Here is a 24,769-nt window from a genome sequence, read left to right on the forward strand (position 1 = left end):
GTAAACAAAGACTTGTAGCTGTATTCTACAAGTACTTCTAGCTGTATTCACAGTAGCCCTAACTTGGAAAAATTCATGTCTATCAACAGAAGATTAATACACTAATTGTGTCCATGGAAAACTCTCAGCAAGGAAAAGAAACAAACTGAGGATATACACAGCAATGCAAGTCTCAAACATATTATGCTAGCTGGCACAGAAATAGATACATCAATTAATGGAATGGGATAGAGAGCCCAGAAATAAACCCACACTTATATGGTTGATTAATCTGCGACAAAGAAGGCAAGAATATGCAATGGGAAAAAGACAGCCTCTTCAACAAATAGTGTTGGGAGAACTGGACAGCCACATGCAGAAAAATGAAACTGGATCACTTTCCTACATAATACACAAGTGTAAATACAAAATGGATTAAAGACCTAAACGCAAGACCAAAGCCATAAAACCTCTACAAGAAACACAGTCAGTAATCTCTTGGACACCAGCCTTAGCAACATATTTATGGATATGCCTCCTGAAGCAAGGGAAATAAAAGCAAAAATAAACTATTGGGACTACATCAAAATAAAAAGCCTTTGTGCGGGAAAGGAAACCACCGACAAAACGAAAGGGTAACCTACTTAATGGAAAAAAATATTTGCAAATGATATATCTGATAAGGGGTTGCTCTCCACAATTTAAAGGAACTTATACAACTCAGTACCCAAAAATAACAATAAAAATACATTTTTTAAATAGGCAGAGGACCTGAGTAGACATTTTTCCAAAGAAGACATGCAGATGGCCAACAGATACATGAAAAGATGTTCAACATCACTCATCGTCAGGGAAATGCAAATCAAAGCCACAATGAGATATCACGTCCCACCTGTCAGAATGGCTAGAATCAAAAAGACAAGAAACAACAGGTGTTGGTGAGGATGTGGAGAGTGGGGAACCCTCGTGCACTGTTGGTGGGAATACAAACTGGTGCAGCTACTGTGGAAAACAGTATGGAGATTCCTCAAAAAATTAAAAACAGAAATGCCACATGATCTAGTAATTCTACTCCTAATATTTACCAAAACAAAAGGAAAAGTCTAATTTGAAGACAATGCACCTCTCTGTTCATTGCAGCCTTATTTACAATAACAAAGGTACAGCTGCTTCCCAAGCTGTCCATCAGTGGATAAATACATAAAGATATTACTCAAACATAAGAAAGAATGAAATTTGCCATTCATGACAACATAGAGGGACCCAGAGGGTAGTAAATTAAATAAAATAAGTCAGACAGAGAAGATAAATATCATATGATTTCACTTTTATGTGGAATCTAAAAAAAATACCAACAAATGAACAAACCAACCAACCAACAAACAAATAAAAACTAGAGACAGACTCATAAGTAGAGAACAAACTGGTAGCAGCCAGACGGGTTGTGAATGGGAGGATGCATGAAACAGGTGAGTGGGATCAAGAGATAGTAACTTCCAGTTATAAAACAAGTAAGTCACAGGATGAAAAGTACCGCACAGGGAATATAGTCAATGGCACTGTAATAACATTGGTGACAAATGTGGACTCCCCTTACTGCGGTGGGCACTGTGTGTGCATGGACTTGTTGAATCGCTATCTAAAACTAACATTACATTACATTATTACATTACATGTCAACTATTCTTCAATAATAAAAAATTTTTTAACTATATTAAGCTGAGAGAAAGAAGCCAAACACAAAAGCATATGTACCATATGCTTCCATTTATATAAGATGGAAGGTAGATCTCATCTACAGTGGCCGTAACTGGATCTGTACCCGCTTGGGGCTGCAGAATTAGGGATGGTTTGACTTCAGAGGGCACGAGGCAATGTTTTGGGTTGATAGAAATGTTCTGTATCTTGACTGTACTGGTGGTCATACAGGTGTATGCATTTTTTAAAAGTCATTAGTCTGTACACTAAAAATGGGTGCAATTTATCACATTTACTATACTTGAATAAATTAATTTTTGGAAAACAATAGAAGGAAACACCAGGAGACCTCACTCACTCTGCCGACCACACCAACCTCCACTCACAAGCTAGCCTTCAGCCTGCATCGCTGGCTGTAATCTTACTTTGTCAGTCATCTTACTTTGTATTAAGCCCCTTCACACACTTCTCCTGCACCCCGAAAGGTCAGCTGACCTGGGCTTGGCGAAGTATGGCGGTGGCTCACTATCCTGTCACCCAATAAGCAGATGTGAGAACAGAATCCCTCTGAGTTTCCAGGAGTGGGGGCCATGCCCCACCGCGGCCAGCGGAAATCTGCACACTGAACTTGGCTTTTGTCTCTCGGGCATTTTCATCCTTCTTTCGTAGGAATGTTGGGTTTCGTTAGGGTGTTAGTCCTTTGTATCTGATCCATGTTACAAATATTTTCTCCTAATATTTTCTTGTTTGTCTTTTCTCTTCACTTACAGTATCTTATGCCATGCAGAAGACGTGGGGTTAGGAATGGTGGCTGTGGTGGTGGTGGTCTAACCACCCTTCCTTTCTCTGCATCCAGACTCAAGTCTCAGTCAGAAAGCCTTTCCCTATACCCAGGAGACAGAGGAGCCTGCCGTGTTTTCTGGAGCCCTTCTCCAAATGGCTCTCCAGCTGTCCCAGAACTGTCTACCAGGAAGCCCGTCTTTGCTCCAGGGGATTTTTGTAGGTGGTCATCAAGTCTGGCCTTGAGCTCTCTGTCCTACTCTGGTACTCATGCTCTTCACACACCTCCCACACTATACAGAGCTTGCTGCCCATCTTAATGTCTGGGTGGCTCTCCTGTTTGCGAGCCTTTCTAGCCCGCATAAACGTTAGCATCTAGTCCCAGGGAAAAGCTTGTTGGCATTTTTATTGAGATTGCTTTAAATACACAAATGACCATAGGGAGAGCTGACTTCCTGATGATGTTGCAACATTTCATTCAAGAACAAGGGACTCCTGGGGCGCCTGGGTGGCTCAGTGGGTTAAGCCTCTGCTTTTGGTTCAGGTCATGGTCTCAGGGTCCTGGGATGGAGCCCCACATCAGGGTCTCTGCTCAGCAAGGAGCCTATCTCTCTCCACCTGTTTCTCTCTCTGCCTGCCTCTCTGCCTACTGTGATCTCTCTCTGTCAAATAAATAAATAAAATCTATAAAAAAGAAAAAAGAATAAGGGATGCCATTCCATTCAATCTTGTCTACTTTTGTGACTTTCAGGAAGCTTTAAAGGTGTTTATATAGGTGTGACACATTTCTTGTTTATTCCTAAGTATTTTATCTTTTTCGTTGGAGTTGTAAATGAGGTCCTCCCTTCCATTGTGTCTTCATTCTGTGATTATTGGAGTACAGAAGCCTATTGCCTTGCTATGCTAATTTTATTTCCTTCTACTTTATGAATTATTTTATCATTGATTCTCTAGGGATTTCCAGAATATTACCTTGTCATCTGCAACTAGAGATAGGTTTCTTGAAATTTTCCAATTCTTATGCCTCTGATGATTTCGCTAATATTTCCAGAACAATGTTAAATGGTATTGGAGGTAGTGACCACCCTTGCTTGCTTCTGATCTTAATAAGAATGCTTCTGGTATCTCCCCCATATAGTGAGATGCCCGCTTTAGGATTGGGATGTATGTTTTATAATTTCAAGGAAGTATCCAGGTATTCCTATTTTCCCAAGAGTTTTTATTAAGTTTTTATTATTGTCAGAGGATTTTTTTCAACAACTATATAGATAATCATGTAATTTGCTCCTTAGTTCCATTAATGTGGTGAATTATGTTAATAGATATCCTAACATTGCACCAACCTTGCTTTCCCGGTATAAACTATTTTTGGCCATGAGTACTATTTTCTTAATAGAGGGTTGGACTCCATTTGCCAATATTCTATTTAGGATTACCACATCAATCAGTATTCATGGGAGATAGGGTCTGTCATTTTCCTTTGTTATACTCTATCATGTTTTGGTATAACTGTTATACACACTTAATAAAATACATTTTTTCCTTCATTTTCAATACACTGAATCAATTTAGACAGCATGGGGTCTCTCTGGTCTCTGAGGTTTGATAGAATTCCCCTTTGAAACTGTCTAGGCCTGGAGGGCTTTGTGGGTTAGTTCCTTAATGATTTTCTCTTTCTTCTTTAGACATTTTTCCCTGATCTGTTTAACTTTTGTCTCTATTGGGGCCAATTTTTTTAACTGTGTTTTGTTAAGAAATGTCCATGTGAACCTAAATTTTTAAACTTTTTAAAATTTAATTTCTTTTCTGTGTAACAGAATCCGTTGTTTATGCATGACACCCAGTGCTCCATGCAATATGTGCTGTCCATAATACCCACTACCAGGCTCCCCCCAACCCCCCACCTCCCACCCCTTCAAAACCCTCAGATTGTTTTTCAGAGTCCATAGTCTCTCATGGTTCATCTCCCCCTCCAATTTCCCTCAACTCCCTTCTCCTCTCCATCTCCCCATGTCCTCCGTGTTATTTCTTATGCTCCACAAGTAAGTGAAACCATATGATAATTGACTCTCTCTGCTTGACTTATTTCACTCAGCATAATCTCTTCCAGTCTCATCCATGTTGATACAAAAGTTGGGTATTCATCCTTTCTGATGGAGGCATAATACTCCATAGTGTAGATGGACCACATTTTCCTTATCCATTCATCCGTTGAAGGGCATCTTGGTTTTTTCCACAGTTTGGTGACCATGGCCATTGCTGCTATGAACATTAGGGTACAGATGTCCCTTCTTTTCACTACATCTGTATCTTCGGGGTAAATACCCTGTAGTGCAATTGCAGGGTCATAGGGAAGCTCTATTTTTAATTTCTTAAGGAATCTCCACACTGTTCTCCAAATTGGCTGCACCAACTTACATTCCCACTAATAGTGTAAGAGGGTTCCCCTTTCTCCACACCCTCTCCAAAACATGTTATTTCCTGTCTTGTTAATTTTGGTCATTCTAACTGGTGTAAGGTGGTATCTCAATGTGGTTTTAATTTGAATCTCCCTGATGGCTAGTGATGATGAACATTTTTTCATGTGTCTGATAGCCATTTGCGTGTCTTCATTGGAGAAGTGTCTATTCATGTCTTCTGCCCATTTTTTGACATGATTATCTGTTTTATGTGTTTTGAGTTTGAGAAGTTCTTTATAGATCCTGGATATCAGCCTTTTGTCTGTACTGTCCTTTGCAAATATCTTCTCCCATTCCATGGGTTGCCTCTTTGTTTTGTTGAATGTTGCCTTTGCTGTGCAGAAGCTTTTGATCTTGATGAAGTCCCAAGAGTTCATTTTTGCTTTTGCTTCCTTTGCTTTTGGAGACATATCTTTTATTTTTTAATTTGTTTATTTTATTTATTTTATTTATTTTTATTTTTTTATTTTTTCAGTGTAACAGTATTCATTATCTTTGCACCACACTCAGTGCTCCATGCAATCCGTGCCCTCTCCAATACCCACCACCTTGTTCCCCCAACCTCCCACCCCCTGGCCCTTCAAAACCCTCAGATTGTTTTTCAGAGTCCATAGTCTCTCATGGTTCACCTCCCCTTCCAATTTCCTTCAACTCCCTTCCTTTGGAGACATATCTTGAAAGAAGTTGTGGCTGATATCGAAGAGGTTGCTGCCTATGTTTTCCTCTAGGATTCTGATGGATTCCTTTCTCACACTGAGGTTTTTTATCCATTTCGAGTTTATCTTTGTGTATGGTGTAAGAGAATGGTCAAGTTTTATTCTTCTACATACAGCTGTCTAATTTTCCCAGCACCATTTATTGAAGAGACTGTCTTGTTTCTACTGTATATCTTTTCCTGCTTTGTCGAAGATTATTTGACCATAGAGTTGAGGGTCCATATCTGGACTCTCTGCTCTGTTCCACTAGTCTATGTGTCTGTTTTTATGCCAGTACCATGCTGTCTTGGTGATCACAGCTTTGTAGTAAAGCTTGAAATCAGGCAACGTGATGCCACCAGTTTTGTTTTTCTTTTTCAACATTTCCTTAGCAATTCGGGGTCTCTTCTGATTCCATACAAATTTTGGGATTATTTGCTCCAGCTCTTTGAAAAATACCAGTGGAATTTTGATCGGAATGGCATTAAAAGTATAGATTGCTCTGGGCAGTATAGACATTTTAACAATGTTTATTCTTCCAATCCGAGAGCATGGAATGGTCTTCCATCTTTTTGTGTCTTCTTTGATTTCTTTCATGAGTGTTCTATAGTTCCTCGAGTACAGATCAAGGTTTATTCCCAGGTATCTTATGATTCTTGGTGCTATAGTAAATTGAATCGATTCTCTAATTTCCCTTTCTGTTAGTGTATAAGAAAGCAACTGATTTCTGTACATTGACTTTGTATCCTGCCACATTACTGAATTGCTATATGAGTTCTAGCAACAGCAATCAGACAACAAAGAGAAATAAAATGTATCCCAACTGGCAATGAAGAAGTCAAACTCTCTCTCTTCGCAGATGACATGGTACTTTATATGGAAAACCCAAAAGACTCCACCCCCAAACTAAATTTTTTAATTTATTTGCATACAGTTCTGCAAAATAACTTTTTAAGATTTTTTTAACTTCTTGCATATCTATAGTTACCTTCCCTTATTGTTTCATACTTTGTATATCTGTGCTTGTTCCCTTTTTTTTTTTTAAGATTTTATTTATTTATTTGACAGAGAGAGATCACAAGTAGGCAGAGAGGCAGGCCGAGAGAGAGAGGAGGAAGCAGGCTCCCTGCTGAGCAGAGAGCCCGATGCGGGACTCGATCCCAGGACCCTGAGATCATGACCTGAGCTGAAGGCAGCGGCTTAACTCACTGAGCCACCCAGGTGCCCCTGCTTGTTCCCTTTTGATTAAACCAACTAATGGTTTATTTTATTTTTTACAGGAACCAAGATTTTCATTCATTAATTTGATCTAGTGTTTTGCTATTCTCTACTTGATCAGTTTCCGTTCCCATATTTATTCTAATTTATTATTTCCCTCCTGTATGTTCTATTCATTTGCTTTGTTGTTCTTTTTCTTGTTTTTTGAATTAAAACTTAGTTGGTGTACAGTTGGCTTTTGAACAACACAGGTATGAACTGCATGGGTCCACTTACACGAGGATTTTTTTGCTTCAGGACAATACTGTAGGTGTATTTTCTCTTCCTTAAGATTTTCTTTTTTTTTTTTTAAGATTTTATTTATTCATTTGACATGCAATGTTTTCAGTAGAAGTTACATAATTTCTGTTTGTATTTTCTTCACCCAAAAGGCATCTGAAAGAAGTGTTTTTGTTTTATTTCTAGGTAGATGGGGTTTGGTTTGGGTTTTTTTGTATTGTTCTGTTTTTTGTGCATGTGGAGGGGGTGCTTTGGTTTTAACTTTTAATTGTCTTGCACTGTGAGCAGAATGTTATCTTAATATTTCTGCTTTGTGCAAACTTTTGATGTTTTCTGTGTGTCCTAATGTATGATGGGTTATTGTGAGTGTGCTGTATGTACTCAGGAAGAAAGTATTTTCCCTATCATCAGAGCATGGTTTCGATATGTGTCTGTAATACCTATTGATTGATTATGCTGTTTGGATCTTATCACATTTTGGGAAGAAGCAGGTTCCAGGAGAGTTTAATGCTGCTTTGTCAGACAGCTCTTGACTCTGGACAGCACTAAGGACAGGTGACCCGCATGCTTGGTTGTGGTTGCCCTGCTCTTAAACACTCACTCCTTCCCTCCCCGCAGCCGCCATCAAAAGGTCTGTCTGACCCCCTTTCACAGATGGTCCCGGGCAAGAAACAAGGAAAATCAGCTCCTGCACATTTTTCAGCAGTGTCTTTGTTAAGTGAGCTTGGTGACCTGTAGGATTTCCCAAATTAAGGGAGGGAGGAGGGACGGTGACCTAGGAGTTGACATATATTTGTCCTGAGCATGAATGCATGTTGGCTTTTTGCTTCATATCTAAATAAAGCAGTTAATGGTATCAAGCTCAAGGGTGAGATAAACAAGTGGGCAAAATATCTTAACACAGTGGAAACACCCAAAGGATACATTGGTACTTAGAAATCATGTGGTAAAAATTAACAAACTCTCAGACGCCAGTGAACATGGTGAAGTGGGCATCCCTGAGGGTCTGTCCGCCCAGCAGAAACATCAAAAAATCAAGCAAACGCTGCCAGAACCAACTTTGTCAGGACTCTGGAAAGCAGTCAACAGTTGACAGCAACCAAGAAAATGCTGAGTCAAGAAAAAGGCAACTGCAGGCTGTGGGAGAGCTCCGTGGTCTTTGCCCTTAGCGCACCGCCGCGCAGAGCCCAGGGCCTGCTTTCAGAGCCCTCGTGTGCAGAGCTCTGCGTCTAGTCTGTTCAAACCTGGGGACTGCCCAAAGGACTGACAATGGGCACAGTTTTTCCTAACTCAGAATTCCCTTGGGACAGACAAGCCAGGGCGTTGTGGGAAGGCACCGTGAGGTAGATGGCATGAAACCACTTGTGGTGTGGGATGATAGGCAAGGCAGATACCCAGACGCGGAATGCTTGCAGGGGAATAGCTGGGGAAAGCTTCTGGGGGACCAGGTGTCAGGCGGCCCTGTCGGTGGAGCATCTGACTCTTGATTTCAGCTCAGTTCGTGATTTCTGGGTCGTGGGATTGAGCCCTGCATCAGGCTGCACACTCAATGGGGAGTCTGCTGGAGATCATGTCTCCCTCTTCCTCTGCCCATCCCACTCATGTACACACACACTCTCTCTCTCCCCCTCCCTCCAGAGTAAATAAATAAATCTTTAAAAAAAAAAAAAAAAGAAAGAAAGAAAAAAACAACTCCGTGGCCCCTTGAAGCCGCCCATGTCCAGGAGGAGGTTGAGAGAGCAGCACGCATGCCCAGGGCACCTCACACACAGGGAGAAGGCCCAAGAAACCCCCAGGCTTGCTTGGGGCTGGTGTCTAGGCCCAGTGCCTGCTGGAAGTGGAGGCTCTGACAGCGCTGCTCACGACCCAAAGCTGAGTGACCCACAAAGATTGGGACAGGTTCCCTTTTCTTTTTCTGTTTCCCTCCTGGATCTGAAGAGCCCACTCAGTCAGCAATCCCTGTGCTCCTGAGCCACACGGCTGCATGGGTGTGGTCGGCAGGAAGGAGAAGCTCCGAGAGCGTGCAGCAGCCCTCAGGCGGCTCCCACATCTGGCTCTACCCTCTGCAGACTGCACCTTCAGGAACTTAGAGCAACAGCCTCAGGGTGGGCTCGCCCACCTGCCCCTCCATCTCTGCAAGGCAAGGCTGAGGCTGCCTGTCTAGCCTTCTCTGCCCACCGCAGTGTCCTCAGGGCTCCTGGGCCCAGGGGCCCCAGCACTGGGAGCGGGCTTTCCTCAGGTTGGGTTGTACTCCTTTGGTGAAAGCACTTTTTGTTTTTGGTGTGCGACACGTGGGAGCGTGGCCAGCTTGCAGCAGCCGCTAGGCCTCCAAGTCAGCCTCTGTGCGGAGAACCCACGAGCAAAGGCACAGGTGTTGGACCCCCCCTCCCCATGGACAGGTTTGAAATGGTTAAGGGCCTGCAGAGAAAGAGCTGGTGGGTGGTGCGCAGCTTGGACTCCATGGTCCCCTCTGCAGACATGACACTGATGGGCACTGACCACATGCCATGTTTCCACGCAGGAAGGACATTCCCCCAGAGCGAGTGACGCATGCAGACAGAGAGCAGACCAAGAAGGTGGTGTACTCAGCGGTCTATGGAGCAGGTAGGCTGCGGGCAGGTCTCAGTGTCACCTGTTGGCCAGATGGAGCTGGTTCTTATCCCATGTCTGTGTTTAAATGTGGCTGTGCCTTAGAGAGATCATTCTTGGCCCCCGGAGTTCACTTTTGTGAGTTTCTGAGTGTCGTTTACAAAAGCCTGAGGACATCTGGGATGCACTAGAAACCATTCAGACCACTGACAGCCATCAGCTCCCTGAGTGTCCCACCAGCTGAGAGAACAGAGGCACAGAAGTGAATGGAGACCACAGTTGCCCAGCTGGGAGGGACAGGACAGGGCCGAAGCCCAAGGGTATAGCCCTGCCCCTACCTAATACGGCTGTGCTGGGGGCCATCTCTGGGCTGTGAGATGCTACCTCATCCTGACCCTGACCTCCACCCCACCACCCAGGACCTGAGGCAGAGCTGGCCTTCAGCTCTCTCCCACCGTCCCTCTCTCCCTCCAACCTCCTGACCATGGCTTTGTAAATTCTGTTTAAACTCTTTTCTCCCTCTATATCATGCTGAACCAGTGGGATATCACGTCCCCTCAGGACAACAAGGGAGAGGATGAAAAGGGGCTGTGGGCCAGCCAGCCCTCCTGAAGGAAGGGTCCATCTGGCTGTTGGTTGGCCTGTGCCAACCGCCTTCTTTGGATCAGTCCTGTCTGGGCAACAAGGCTCTTGCAAAGTCACTGAGAGCAGAATTCATCTCCCTGCCATGGAGAACCTTTGTTCATTTAAGGAAAGCCAGCAAAAGGGGATCAGCTTCCAGTGCAAGAACATCGGGGCAGACAAGTTGTCAATTATCTGTCAGACCCACCTTGAACTTCGGCAATGTAACTGTGGTGCTGGGGCATGAGCAACTTGCATACAACAGGTCTGGAATGTGCCTCCAGCCACCCAGCCTGGTTCCCAGCCCAGGCCCTGCATGCTGCTTCCTCTGCTGGACCCCCGTCCACAGAGCTCACCCTCATGCCTTCCTCTTGGCTCTGCTGTCGCCTTCTCAGCCGTCACTGACTGCTGTATCAGTGATCCATTTCCGGGTAACACACTCATGGTCACCCGGCATCAGTGGGTAGCAGGGGCCATGGTCTCACAGGCAGCTCCACCAGGGAGCACGTTAGCAGCCCTCAGGCCTTGCCGCGAGGGCCCCCAGTGTAGGCAGAGCCACTGCCCGTGTTCTTCAGAGCCAGCCCTACAGTGCTACATGCTTCCTAGTGGTCCCAAGTCCGTGTGACCGTCACTGTGCTGCCGCTCAAACACAGGTCTGCCCACCCCCCAGGGGAGTGTCACTGGAAGGCGTGAAGACCAGGAGGCAGGACCACGGAGGCCACTCAAGAGTCTTTCTGCCGCACACCCCTTTCTAAGCTTGGGTTCCCGGCCCCGTACAGTGCCTGTCTCACCCTCCTCCTCCATGAAGCACCCTGCTTCTCCTGGAGCACTGCGCATTCTCCCAGCCCAAGGAGCCCCGTGAAGCAGGAGCTCTTCTGGCTCTGCCCATGGCCAGGCACATAGCAGTCACACCATAAATACTGCACAAACTCATGAACTGCATAGTCTTTTGACCCTACTTGTGCATACAATCTGTGTACAGTTTTGGGGAAACAGGCTAAGAAACTGAAAGACTTGAACTCAGTGGGTGAGAGCAGGGTGACTCAGACTCGGCTCAGTCTGGCTCCTCGGCTTGGCCTCCCTCTGCGGTGCTCCAGAACCTTCTGGATCACTGTCGGGGATGGGGGAGGAGGAGAGCAGCCTGCCACCCAGTTATATTAGATCCTGGTGCCTTGAGTCCTTGATCCAGGCCCTGCGGGCAGAATGTTGCCTCCACTTCCTGGCAGGCAGCCCGGGCTGGAGTCCTAAGTCTGTCCTCCGGGGTTGGTGATCTTCTGCAGAGACTTCCACCTCCATGCCCCAGTCACCTCCCAGTCGAGGAGGAGCTGGCTCCTTGCACTGGTGCCTGGCACCAGCCGGCTCTCATCTTTGGCCTCAGCCACCACACTGGCACCCAGACTGGACATCAGGTGACGGGCATTCATGCGCGGGGAAGGGAAGGGGTGGCATGGAGTGGGGGGGCCTCCACCTTGGCTGGGCGCTCACGGGGGCAGGAGCATACAGGGCCCTCAGCTCAGCTTCACGCTGACGGCAGGATGCACCCAACACCAGTTTGGCACCTTCTGGACCATGCACTCTATTTTTTGCTGGAGAGGAAAGAGCTCCACTTGGTAAATAAGCAGTGAGTCATTAGCCGTGATGTTGGTGAAAAGAGTAATTTGGCTGCTTTTAGCCCGGATGGTGACAGTGTTCCCACCCTGATCCTCCGTTTCTACTATTCCCGCTGTCACCGGCCCGCTCAAGAGGAGACTGCCATGCCTCTGCTGCTGTCTGCACAGGGCTGGGTTGTCCTTCCCACGGGCGAAGCCATCAGGTCTCCTGGTCTGCTGGGAGCCCTCTGGAAATGCAGCCCAGACGCTTCCCACCAGCTGGCTTTCATGGTTGCAATGAAGTGTTTTCGCGGGGGGAGTCTGAAAGGAAGCTGCTGCCCCAACGCTGGGGGCACCAGCTGGGTCGGCATGATTGGCATGAGGACCATAGTGAGAGACAGCCGAGGAGAAGCAGGACTGTGACGCAAGCAGAGAAGGCGCTCCAGAGGGACTTCACATCTGGGCAGCCCCACTGCAGCCCACAGGCAGGACATCCTGGTCCCCACAACTCCCCCAGACTCTGCCAGAAGGGCCATCCCTTCCAGAATGGTGGTGAACACAGAGCCACAGTTCCCCAGGGATCTCGCACAAAGGGGGACCTGCCAGCTCACTGCCCCTCCCTCAGCCACCTGCCAGCTAACAGTGCACACTAGCCCTGTCCTGCTCACAACCCCTCTGAGCCCATCCAGATGCACAGCCTCCAGGAGGCCCCTCCTGACTCCTCCAGTCTTGCCCTGAGCTCCTCCTGCTCCTGGAGTCCGCTTACCCCTTGATTCTCCTCAAGGTGTTCAGCGTTTAAGTTTGCCTCCACGTCCAATCACATTCAATCAGCAGGCACCCCCTGCTCCCGGAGGCTGACATTTGTCACCAGAGATGTGCAAGTGGGCCCAGGAGGATGGCACTGAGTGACTAGTGCATGTGCCCCAGAATCTCTGGTGCCAAGGAGGGCCGGGAGAGGCGGGCCAGGCTGCCAGTTCGGAAGGACACAGAGAGTTAGTTGGGTCTGCTCTGATCAGACCAGCCGGCCCCCCGGAGGCCACAGTGTGCCCTGTGCTCATGAGGCCCCAGAGCTGCAGACAGGAGGGAGAAACTATTAGCAATCATGCGAGGAATCATACAATCATACAGTTGGAGAAAAGGGAGTGGGGATCATCTTCGGAAGCTAACGGTGCAACACAGCAGCCCCTGGTGTAAGGTGTAATCAGCCATCTGTGGGGCAAGGCCCATGGCGCGTCCATCTAGGATTTCAGAGCTGAGGAATGCTGCTGCTGCCCCCAGGGGATGCTTGCTTTCAGGGGGACAAGCCTGCCTGCAATTACAACTCAAAAACCCCAACATGTGAACCAAAGCACGGAGGACAGTTGTGTGAAAGGGACCAGTCTCTGTGAAGCATGAAACACAAGCCCGCATGGCATCAATGGCCATCCTGTCTGGGGGTCTCTGAGTGTGACAGGCCCATGGGGAGGGCGTGGGAACAGGGATCAGAGAACCGGCCGGGCCCTCCATCTTTTTCCTAGGCCTTGTCTTCTTCTTTAGCAGTTGCTGCGTTATTTGTTCCTCTGGTAAGCAGGCTTTTTCAAATACAGGGCCTCAGCCAATCACTGCCCTTCAGATCTCCCAACATCTCTATGTAATACAGCAAAGGAATCCTTTCTGGGCCACACGTACTGAGGAGGAGAAGTATGACAGGTGTAATGACCAAGTAGGCCCCAGGAGACTCCTCTCTCACAGGTATCAACTATAAATTATGGAAAATATATAATAAAAAACTCCAGAAAGGTACTGAAAAGTGACTTTCAGGAGGAATGGTTCAGGCTGAGTTCCCCTTTTTATAGCTCCTCACCGAAGACAGGCCTCGGTCAGTGTGCTGGGTAGCTGACCCTCCAACAGAAATGCAGTCTCGCTTCCCTGAGAAAACAGAAGACAGAGTTTGAAGCAACCAGAGAATCTGGAAAGTGAGGGAGAAATTCCAGAAAAAAGAGAGCCAAAGGAGCCAAAGAACACCAAATTCTGTGTATGAACTCTGCCCAAACCTTTGGTGAGCCCTGGGCAGGCTTCAGACTTAGCCCAGCTAAGGCTAAAGGGACTGTTCTAAGATTTCAGCTGCTTCCCACTGCAGAGGGACATAGTTCAAAGTTTGACTTCAGCCACATTAACTCCCTCCTTTAAAAGAAAACATCAATACTCCTTAAAAAAATAATAAATAAAAAAATCCAGAGTGTCCACAATATTTCATTCACAATATCTAGGATTTAATCCCAAATTACTACACATAGGGAGAAATAGAATAATTTGACCCACACTCAAAAAATAGAAGCAAATCCTGAGATGACCCAGATACTGAAATGAGCAGACAAGGATTTTAAAGCCATTATTACAACTATGCCAAAGGAGATAAAGGAAAACATGCCCCTAATGAATGAAAATAAAAGGAAATCTCAGAAAATAGAAAGAACCAAACAGAAATTCTAAAACTGAGAACTACAATGTCGGAAATAAAACACTGATTCGTCTTACCAGTAGATTAGACTTGAGAAAGGACTTAGCTGAGAAGACTCAGGGTCCCTCTGAGCCAGATGGGCCAGAGGGGTCTAACCACCATCTGATTCCTTTCTGAAAGCCAATGGAGGTTTCCACTAGAGTGATGTAGCAGAGGGGCAGGGATTGGAATGTCCTAGAAACAAAGACTTAGAGACAGATAATTTCAGTGGTCTGTATCATGAAGCTATCACATGGTCTTTAATTAAGCCCTAATAGAGAAATTGGAGTTTTTTTGTTTCTGTCCAAATGACATGGGATAATTTGGCAAGCTTGACGAGAACAAGGACAGAGGGCTCCAAGAGCTCTCTTTGCCAGGAGAGACTCTGGGGAGCACAGCCTTTCCCATTCTCCCTAGCCAAGCAGTGGAAGCAAACATCTGCCCCTTCAATCTCCCACGATGGGAACAGTTTTTGTCCAGACTCCTGGAAGCATTGGCCAGTTCAGGCTAAAGAGAAGATTGGATCTGAGCTCAGTCAGTCCCTTCAGAGGTGTCCCCTTAACAACCTCTGAGGTAAGGACTAGTGTTCTTGAGTCATAGGTGAAGAAACAGGATTGATCGCAGGTCTCGTAACTTCCCCAAGGCCACACGGAGCCACCCGTGGGTAACAGAGCTGGACTCAGACCCAGGTCTGTGTGGCCTCAGCATCTGCTCCCTGTAGGCTGGGCTGGGCCTCAGGGTGCTGTCCTGACCAGAGATCCTGCTCTAAAAAACCTCACAAGAACACCTGCATCCTCCAGGAAACAAATACTGATCTGGACCAGAAACGTTAGTCTCAAAATGAAGATTTCAAGGAGGCAAGCTCCAGTCCATTTTCTCACAATTTGACAATGAAACTTTCCCTTCCTCTTTTCCTCTGGGCCTTTCTCTGGTGTTGCCCAGTTCTGGAGTCAGCTCTCCCTCTGGACAGGCTGAGAGATATTACTCACGGTTTTACCCACCTGCTTGCCAGCCACTCGGCTAATATCAGTGAGTGAATAGATGTCTAACTGTTACCGGTATAGGCGAAGGGCACTGAGCCCTCAGCCAGAAAGCCAGAGCCAACATCATCCTGACTGATCAGAAGAGACAAGTGGGGCCAGTGGGCCCTGAACTCACAGTGTTTTTCAAGGGCCCTTCTGCAGGCTCACTTCTGCGTGTGGTTGCTGCTGCCTAGCAGCTTGGCTGCTGGTCCCCGCAGGTGTGAGCTGGCCCCTGATCTTGAGCATTTCTGTCCACACAGGGAAGGAGCGGCTTGCTGCTTGCCTTGGAGTTACTGTGCAAGAGGCTGCCCTGTTCTTGGAGACATTTTTGCAGAAGTACAAGAAAATCAAGGAATTTGTCCAAACAACCATTGCCCAGTGCCGCCAGACAGGTGAGCCAGACACAGCCAAAGCACTTGCAGGCCCCTCTTCCCCTCCCTGCTGACCTACAGCCACCCCTGGTCTACTGGCCCTGCTTCCATGGGGGGTGGCAGGCTGATGGGCGGGGACAGAGTAAGCAGAAAATGGGACCCTAGGCTTCAGTGTCCAGAAGGGTCCAGAGCCAGGATCTGCTTGAGGGAATCTCGTGTTAGAAAATGTGTCAGAATCTCGTGTCAGAAATCGATGAGCAACTAGAGAAACAGGCCTGCGCCTAGAAGTGAAGAACATATGTTCTTACGAAAAGCACATGGTATATTTACAAAATTTCACCACAACTTGGTCACAAATTTCAAAGAACATCAACTAGCCCAAACTGAGTGACCACAGGGGAATGCAAAGATAGCTCAGATCCAAATGTACGGCCGGCCTTCGGCCTCCTTGGGAACAGATCACACTCCTTCATGATTTAGAGTTAGAAGACGTCCTGAGAACATTACAAACATCTCAGAAATAAATGACAGTGAGAGGATCTCCCATGAAAACTGGGGCATGGCCCCACCGAGCCTTCACTTAGAAGTGCAGGAATCGTTCGCTTTTTTTTTTTAATTATTTATTTATTTGACAGACAAAGATCACAAGTAAGCAGAGAGGCAGGCAGAGAAAGAGAGAGGAGGAGGAAGCAGGCTCCCTGCTGAGCAGAGAGCCCGATGCGGGACTCGATCCCAGGACCCTGGGATCATGACCCAAGCCAAAGGCAGAGGCTTTAACCCACTGAGCCACACAGGTGCCCCAGAAGTGCAGGAATAGTTTAAAAGCATATTTTAAAAAGCAGAAAAAGAAATTTGTGAACAGAAATGGGTTGTATTCAACCCTAGATATTTGGAAAAGAGCAGCACAGTGAAATGAAGCAGGGAGAGTTGGCAGGAGCAGGAATTCATGAAGCAGGCCACAGGAAAGCAGGCAACACCAGGTAGAGAGGGGCCTTCGTGCTACTAAGGAAGGAACAGCGGCAGCCCAGTGGGCCAGCCTTCCGAGTGGCTGTGGTGCACTCTCTCAGGCTCCCCTGGGGTCCCTCAGGGTCTGGGCTGTCCCAGCTCTGCCAGGCCCACTGGCCACCTTCTTCTCTGGAGCCCCCGACGGCCCTTCCCCAGGTGCCTTCTGACCGTGCATCCAGCACCAGCCCCAAGGCAGGGCCCCCATGGGCCCTGACTTCATGCAGCGCCCACCTCCCTGCAGCCTTGGTGCAGGGCACAGAAAGCCAGCAACCTGCTCCCACCCCCAGCTGGTGTCTAACAGGCCTCAGGCTCCCTGGACCCAGGGCTCAAGCCTCCACCTAGGACCACCTGCACCCTAACCTACTCGGAAACGTTAGAAGAGGGGTAGAGTGTGGAGTTAGAATCGCTATGGGCAGAGGACAGTGAAGGTGCAGCAGGCTTTCCGTGGCTCTCCATAAAGAAACTTGTGGAATCCTCACTGCAATTCTTACATCGGCAGTCTCCTTGCCCAATTTACAGACGGAGAAAGTGAGTCACCAAGAGGTTAAGGTAAGTGGCTTCTGAAACTCACACAACTACTAGGTGGCAACAGGCTGGGACCCACCAGGAGCAGCACCAGCTGGAGTCAGCACGCTCCCCTGCATACCTCTGCCTCCCTCCCTCACCCTCAGTTCCTGAAGGACCGTGTGTGTGGGGCTGTGTGCTCTTCAACACAGCTGCTAAACTTCTGGGTAAACACTGTGAAGAAATCCTCAAATGATCATTAAAATTTCTGACACACAGAGGTTGAGGACCAGACAGCATACGAGCTCCTCACTGTCTCTGGGCCACAGCTCAAGAGCCACGATAACCCACGAGTAAGCAAGTACATGCAGACAGTGTCAGAAAGAAGGTATCGTAGGGGTGAGAGGAGCCAGCAGACGGCACTGTAGGGGTGAAAGGGGCCAGAAGACGGGATTGTAGGGGCAATAGGAGCCAGCGTAGTGCCAGTGCAGGGAGTGGTGGAGGGAGGCACCTGGAGAGCACCGTGCACCCCGGCCTCGCTGGGGTGAAGTCTGAGCCACCACAGGCCTGGCCAGAAGGGCCTGGAGCAGCTCAGGGGTGCACAGGCAGGCCAGGGCAGCCCAGAGGCCAGAGAAAAGGCCGGCAGGCCCAGACCCTGGGGGGGCACACCACCGGCCACAGGAAGAACCCGGGGTTTGTTTTGCATAAATCAGTTCATGAGCATGGGAGAAAGATTGGCAGAGGAGGCCAAAGTGTGAGCTGGAGCCTCAGGAGCCATCTGAAGGCATGGGGCCTCCAGCCAACATCTGAGGAGGACTGGATGGAGAGCGCGGGCAAGAGACGCCGAAGAGACAACAGGGACCGCAGACTCGAGGGTGGCCCGGACCCCCAGGCGTGGAGCTCTCCATGTAGGCATGCCCGCCCTGCTGGGTCTGGAGCAGATGGACCAGGCTACTGTGAGCAGGAGGCCCGGGTCCCTTCCAAGGCCTTGGGGAGAGGCCCTGCCAGGTGTTCATGTGGTCCGCTCCTCTGTGCAGTTGATGAAAGCAAGATGGAGAGGCGGCTCTTCCACCCAGGCTGGGACAGCAGCTGGTCTGGGAGTCCAGCTGAGGGGAAGGGAGATCGGCGACCCATTTAATTCAGATTCCAGGGTGGAGATTGCAGTCTCTCCCTCCGTCCTTGTGTGATTGAGAGCCACTGGCTGTGCTGGCCCAGGAATGGCTTTGAAGAGCATTCCCTCCATCCCCTGGCCCACTTCCTAAGCACAGTGACATGAAGTGAGGGCTGGGGGTCACCTCACAGTGTGGCCGGGAGCGATGAGCCCAGCCCTGCGAGCACTGGGTGAAGCAGAAGCAAGATTTGGAGTGTGTGGAAGCAGGGACTTCAACTTAGGGCCACACTGAGCTCAGACTTTCCTCCCACAATAAACAACTTGAAAGCTGGACAAATGCACAGGACAGCTGTTTCAGACACTGGATCATGGGCTATGCCCTTTCCATTAGAGCCTCTGAGCAGCCCGAGCACATGCAGGAAGGGAGCCCAAGCAGATGATGATGTCTCACTAAGTCAAGGGGATAGGATCAGGATGGGAGACGCACAGAACCAGAGAGCAGGGAGCCCAGTGGAAAAGGCACTGCACCAGTCTGGAGAGGAACACCTCTGGTTTTGAGCACCGGGACACACACACCGAGTGGGGAACCCTACACGATGAAGCAGAGTGATATCTGGAAGCAGTAGACTAGATCGTTTCAGAATCCATACAGCGCTAGCTGTCTGCGTTCTGACCTTTGGAGTGGACAGTCCTCATGGGACATCTGCGACGGGCAAGAAAGAGCCAAGAAGAGACCCACCCTAGTCGTGGATCTGAACCGGCCCCGGTTAAAGGCTCCTCCAAACCTACCCCGACAAAGCTTAAACACAGGCCTCAGAGGCAGCAGATGATCTGCTCGTGACGGGCCCACCAAACACCCTTGAAAGGAAGGCAGCAGAGCAGAGCTAATGCTCAGCAGCTAAGACACACAGCATGCAGCCTCCAGCCCAGAACCACGAACCACGCAAAGAGGCAGAGACTGAGTAATTCAGGCGGAGGCAAGGGCTCCCCCTGTCCTCACTGCCCATTCTGCTTAGGAGACTTGATGTTACCACCTGGCATGCAGCAGATGCTCCGAACGCTGTCATTTCTGTAATTGTGATGTGCGTGGGAAAGTCTTCCCGTCCTCAGACATGTGAGATCCTGATTGGGGATTCAGTCTCACGAGCACCTCAGAGAACACAGGTCTTCATGGTCAGGAACACACTCATCCAGCACAGCATGTTTGTGTCCGTCTTCTTCAGGAGGACCTCGGGCAGGCGGTCAAGCTTCTCAGGTGGTGACCTCAGTGTCCTGAGATGGAGCCCCATATTGGGGTCCACAAAAGAGAAAGAAAAGAAGAGGACTGCAAAATTATGACACTTCAGGCCCCACAAAACTTGGGTCTACCTTGTGGGAGCAGGGCCGCTCCCTCCTTGAGTAGAAGGTAGACAAATGCTTTCTCCCCATCCCGGCTGCTGCCTGGTCCAGAAGGACTTCTGCACCCGAGCTCCGCAAGTGGCCTTTCATAGTCTTTACAAACTGCCCTCTCCTGACCTCTGTCAGCTGTGGCTGCAGCCGGAAGTCAGGAGGGAGAGCCGCCACAAGGCTGCTCTGCTTCCCACCATGAACCCACTCGCCCCCAAGACAGACCGGGCAGCCAGTGAGCAGAGCTCCCCGCCGCACTCGGGCTCAGTGCTGCAGTGAGGAGGGTTCCTGCTGGGGCCCCTGGGCCCCAGGTGGAGGAGGCCGTGCTCACAGAGGGTAGGTGAGCACCAGGGCGTCGCACAGCCTGTTTATCTCTGCCTCATGTCCTCTTCTCCCTCACATGACCCAGGCTACGTGGCATCCATCATGGGCAGAAGGAGACTGCTGCCAAGGGTCCACGCACAAGACCAGCAGCTGCGGGCGCAAGCTGAGAGGCAGGCCGTGAACTTCGCAGTGCAAGGTATGCAGAGCCCCTCGGGCCACCTGCCATGGTTTCTCAGGCACCACAGGGCTGAGTGACACCCCTGGATTATCAGGGTGCCAGTCCTTGCTCCTGTGCCCCCTGGCCGTCATGGGGGAGGCCCAAGCAAAATAACGCTTGGCGCTCAGTGGGCACTCAGGACTTGGGGGCTTTACTGGCAGGCAACACCATCCCGACCTCTGAAGAGGGACCTTAGGCTTTTGGAGTTTCTCTGGCCAGGACAAGGGCGAGATCTGGAACTCAGTCCCTACACTCTTGGCCTGGGGCTTTCAGTCCTGCCTGTCATGCCTGGCAGGGGTAAGATCTTGCAGCAAGGCCTCTAGACCCAGCAGGCCTTCCTAGGTCCCACAGTCCTTGGTGGCAGGCAGCTGGGAGGCCCAAGGGCATGCGGTCTTCCCCGGTCATAAAGACTCTTCTGTTGTCTCTAGCCACAGCCGCCAGTAGCTCACATCTCTGCATATAGGTGGAGAGGTAAAGCGATAATCACAGGCTCCACACACCATGGGCCACAAGCTGTCCAAGGGAGGCCCCAGGCAGCCTGGGAGTTAGGTGTCATCCTGTTGGTGACCCATGGGTCACAGATGGGGACCCGAGACCCCCCAGGGCCCAGACATGAGGCCTGAGGCAGGACATCACCACCTGCCCCCAGAGGGGGGTTCTGCCATAGGAAGGTGGCCAGGGACCCTAGCAGACAGGGAGCAGGCAGCTTGGACTGGGGGCAGGGTGGAGATCCTATCCCCGTGAGTCCTGCAGAGAGGGGACACAGCAGCCCTGAGTTCAGACTCAGCCCCCCATGCATTGTGTGGACAGCAGGAGGCCCAGTGGCAGCTGGCAGGACAATTGCTAGGATCGGTCTGGGCTCAGTATAGAATCTTCCAGAAGTCCTGTGGCCCCATGTGACTGGCCAGACAGGAGCTGAGGACGGTGACAGCCCTCACGTCCTGAGATGGCATGTTTTCACGTAGGAGGCTGCTATCAGGCCACGGCTGCATGTCTGTCCACTGGATGTGAGTGAGGCATGTGCTCAGTGATGCCAAAGCTGTTAGAGCCCTTCCAGAAAGTCCTGCACAGGAGACACCTTTGATTGAGAGGCCAGCCAGGATATCCAGCTACCGTGGATATGGCCTCCCTGCACACGTGTGTCTCTGCCGTTCATCCATGTAACAGAAATCTGTGTGAGCTGAACTAGGTGCCAGGAGCAAGCAGTGGCCAGTGCTGTGAGAAAGTTCAGCCTCTGACCCATCAGCCAATACGACCAGCCGTGACGCATCCACCTCCTCTTCCCCACACACCCCTCCCACCTCCCCCATTCTTGTTTCTCCAGCTCCGTGTCCTTTTCCTGACAATCCACTCCAGGGCAGCCCCCCACCCCACCTGAGACCCCTCACCACCAGCAGGCCGGCCTCAGAGGCCAGACTTCCATGTCCAGTATTCCTGTCACACTCTCAGGAAAGGGACATCCATATTCCAGAGGCTTAGCCATACAGTGGAGGAAGGCAGTCCATGGACTAACAACCTTTACCCCTTGGGGAACCTTGGGAACCATGAAGAGCTAAAGCAATTTCAAACCACAGTGAAATCTGACTTCATGTTTCCCATGCCTGAGACACCTGCTGTGTGTCTGGCACTGGAATGGGCATGTCCCCTACACTGGCTAGCACCTTGCAGAGTGCCCAATACAGCCTCGACCCGTGCTTTACCCTCCCCAAACCCAGGAGGTGTTATCATCGCCCCAAGCGATCCACTGGAGAGCCAAGCGCAATGAAGTCCAGCAGCCGCATGGCTGGTCAGTCTATTCGCTGGTGTAGCGGGCAGGATTCTAGATTCTGCAAAAACTGTGAATATGATATCATCCCCATGCTTAGGTCAAGCCACAGGGGAAAGGGGGTTTGCATCCATAGCAGGCCTGACCTCATCAGGCAGGCCCCTGAAAGACCGTGTAGGGGTGAAAGTCAGGGACTCACCGCAGCAGGAGCCCTTCGGGTGGCTGTGAAGAAGCCAACTGCTTGTTGACTGAGGGCCCACGGCAAGGACCGGAGGGCAGCCTCTAGCAGCCGAATGCATAGCTCACAGCTGGCAGCCAGCCGCAACACAGGAACCTTGCTCATTCATGGCACGAAATGAACTTTGCTTATGACCTACGGTCACTTGGGAGTGGGTCTTCCCTCACTGAACTTCCACGTGAGGTCACGGTCAGGTTGCACACTGATCTCTGGCTGTGAGGCCTCGAGCAGAGGACCCAGGCTTATGGGCTGGGTTCTTGCTCAGCAGGAACTGTGGGATGGTAGATCTGGGCTGTTTTCACCTGTAGGGCATGGGGTCCTGCATTCCACTGCTTAGAGAATGAAGACAGCCCTGCTCGGCAGAGTGTGCTGGCTGAGACCCTGCTGCAGGGCCCTGGACCTCACATCGTTCGTGAAACAGAGCCCTTTGTCCCCACAGGCTCAGCTGCAGACCTCTGTAAGATGGCCATGATCCGTGTCTTCACTGCCGTGGCTGCTTCCCCTACCCTGACGGCCAGGTCAGTGAGTGAGTGGCCGCTTACCCAGCCTGACCCCTAACCCTGAGACGGGCTCAGGTGGGAGGCCTGTGGTTCTGTGGGTCAACACCGTGGCTGGGCCACGCATGTACCTCCCAGGAGCAAAGCAATGCCTTCCACTTCCCATGAACCCCAAAGAGAGGGGGCCCCCAAGCCTGGGTTCCTCTCAGCACTCCCAGGGCAGCGCCTGCCTCCCAGCTTGGGCTGAACGAAGTACCCAGGAGCCAGCTCATGGCTGCTGCAGTAGCAAGGGGCCACCTGCAGGCATGAGGAGGTCTAGCCAGGTTCAGCTGGTGCGGAAATGCATCTCCCTAGGTGTGTGTGAGCACCTGCCGGCCCAGCCCAAGGTCAGGACATAGACACTGCCCTCCACTCCGCCACACACTCCACTCCACCCCCAGGGCCTATGGCTGCCACCACCTAGTGTGCTGGAGACCCAGCCCGGCCCACAGAGCCACGGGCTACACTGCCTCCAGTCTACAGCTCTATCCAGTTTCTGTCTCTGCCTCCGTGGCCGAGCATCCAGGAGGCTGGGTCACAAGGAGCCTCCTCTGGAAGTCCCCTAGAGAATGTCAGAGCCAGAAGACCTGACCCCTGCTTGGGCACCATGCACTTGTGTTTGCCATGCTAGGGGTGGGCTCCGGGCCAGAGCAGGCCTGTTCTTGCAAATGGGCCCTTCCCAGGTGTCAGGGCTGGGTAGCCGCATCTCCAGCTTGTAACCGAGGGTGGGGGGATCACCCGCACAGCGGGACCCTCTCCATCTGAGTTCCATCTTGGCTTTGATACTGTTCTACTTCTGAAGGCGTGATTTCCATCCTTATCTGAGGTCCTTCATCTTTCCTTAAAAAGGCTTCTCCTACTTCACAGATTTCATATTGTTCATTTTGATATTTGAACCTGGGTTCTTTTGGCAATTCCAGCAATTCTGTGCAGAATTTTCAGTGGGCAAAGGCCCCAGCAGAGACTGTGGGTGGTGTCCTAGTGAAGGACTGGGGACAGGACTGTCCCCAAGCCCCACAGAGCTGCCCAACAGCGCCCTCTGCAACCCCTGTCCCAGACACCGCCTCCCACTGACCAACCACCCTCAGGAGGGGGCCTCCGTGGCCGCCAGACTAGGCCTGGGGAGGAGCGAGGGCGGGCGGGGTCAGATCTGTTGCTCTCAGTTTCCTGACCCTGCACAGGGATCTGGGCTGTGTGTCTGGTTTCTGCCGCCACTGGGCAGGGCCGGGGTTGTGGGGTGTGAAAGCAGAATGGGAAATCTTTCCTCTTGGTTTCTTCTGCTCCATGTCCATCTGCTCCCCCCGCCCTCCGCACGCCAGTGAGTGTTGGGCCTCCAGTCCCCTGCCCCTCAGGCTCCCTGGTGTGCTTTCCACAGGGTCCGTTTCAGAAGGGGCTGGAGCTGCCTGTGTAGCTCACCACCTTGGCCGGAACCGAAGGCTGCAGGGTTGTTCTGCCTCTGTGATATCGTAGTCCAGAGATATCTGATCCATTTGGGTGTTTTGTGGGATTGATAAAGGAAGATGGTCCGTGAGGACTTGGGATCTTCTTTGAGGAGTCCAGAGCTCAGCACAAATGGTTCTCACTCCGGGTTTGGCACCCCGCTGCCCCCTCTCAGGCTTCACTGTCTCTGGGAAAAGCTTCCCATAGCAGATAGGATGTGTTAGATCATGAAGCGGTTCAGTGTGGAATCTGGGGCCTTTCCCACTCTGCTCTGTTCTTCCCGGAGCAACAGGAGAAGTTTTGGATCGAGGTTAGAATAAGCCACCATGAGGCGCCTGGGTGGTTCAGTGGGTTGGGCCGCTGCCTTCGTCTTGGGTTATGATCTCGGGGTCCTGGGATCGAGTCCCGCATCGGTCTCTCTGCTCGGCGGGGAGCCTGCTTCCTCCTCTCTCTCTGCCTGCCTC

At 50.3% G+C, this 24,769-nt stretch overlaps 1 protein-coding gene across 1 annotated transcript in view; it reads left to right on the forward strand.

Annotated features, from left to right (window-relative positions):
* POLN (DNA polymerase nu) overlaps positions 1-24,769 on the forward strand; it is a 160,226-nt gene that overhangs the window by 131,097 nt on the left and 4,360 nt on the right. The window contains 4 exon segments of the mRNA XM_059166889.1: positions 9,630-9,712; positions 15,669-15,800; positions 20,195-20,305; positions 22,769-22,847. Of these exon segments, the coding sequence (XP_059022872.1) occupies positions 9,630-9,712; positions 15,669-15,800; positions 20,195-20,305; positions 22,769-22,847 (405 nt within the window).

This window comes from Mustela lutreola, chromosome 1 (assembly GCF_030435805.1).
Source record: "Mustela lutreola isolate mMusLut2 chromosome 1, mMusLut2.pri, whole genome shotgun sequence".
NCBI lineage: Eukaryota > Metazoa > Chordata > Mammalia > Carnivora > Mustelidae > Mustela > Mustela lutreola.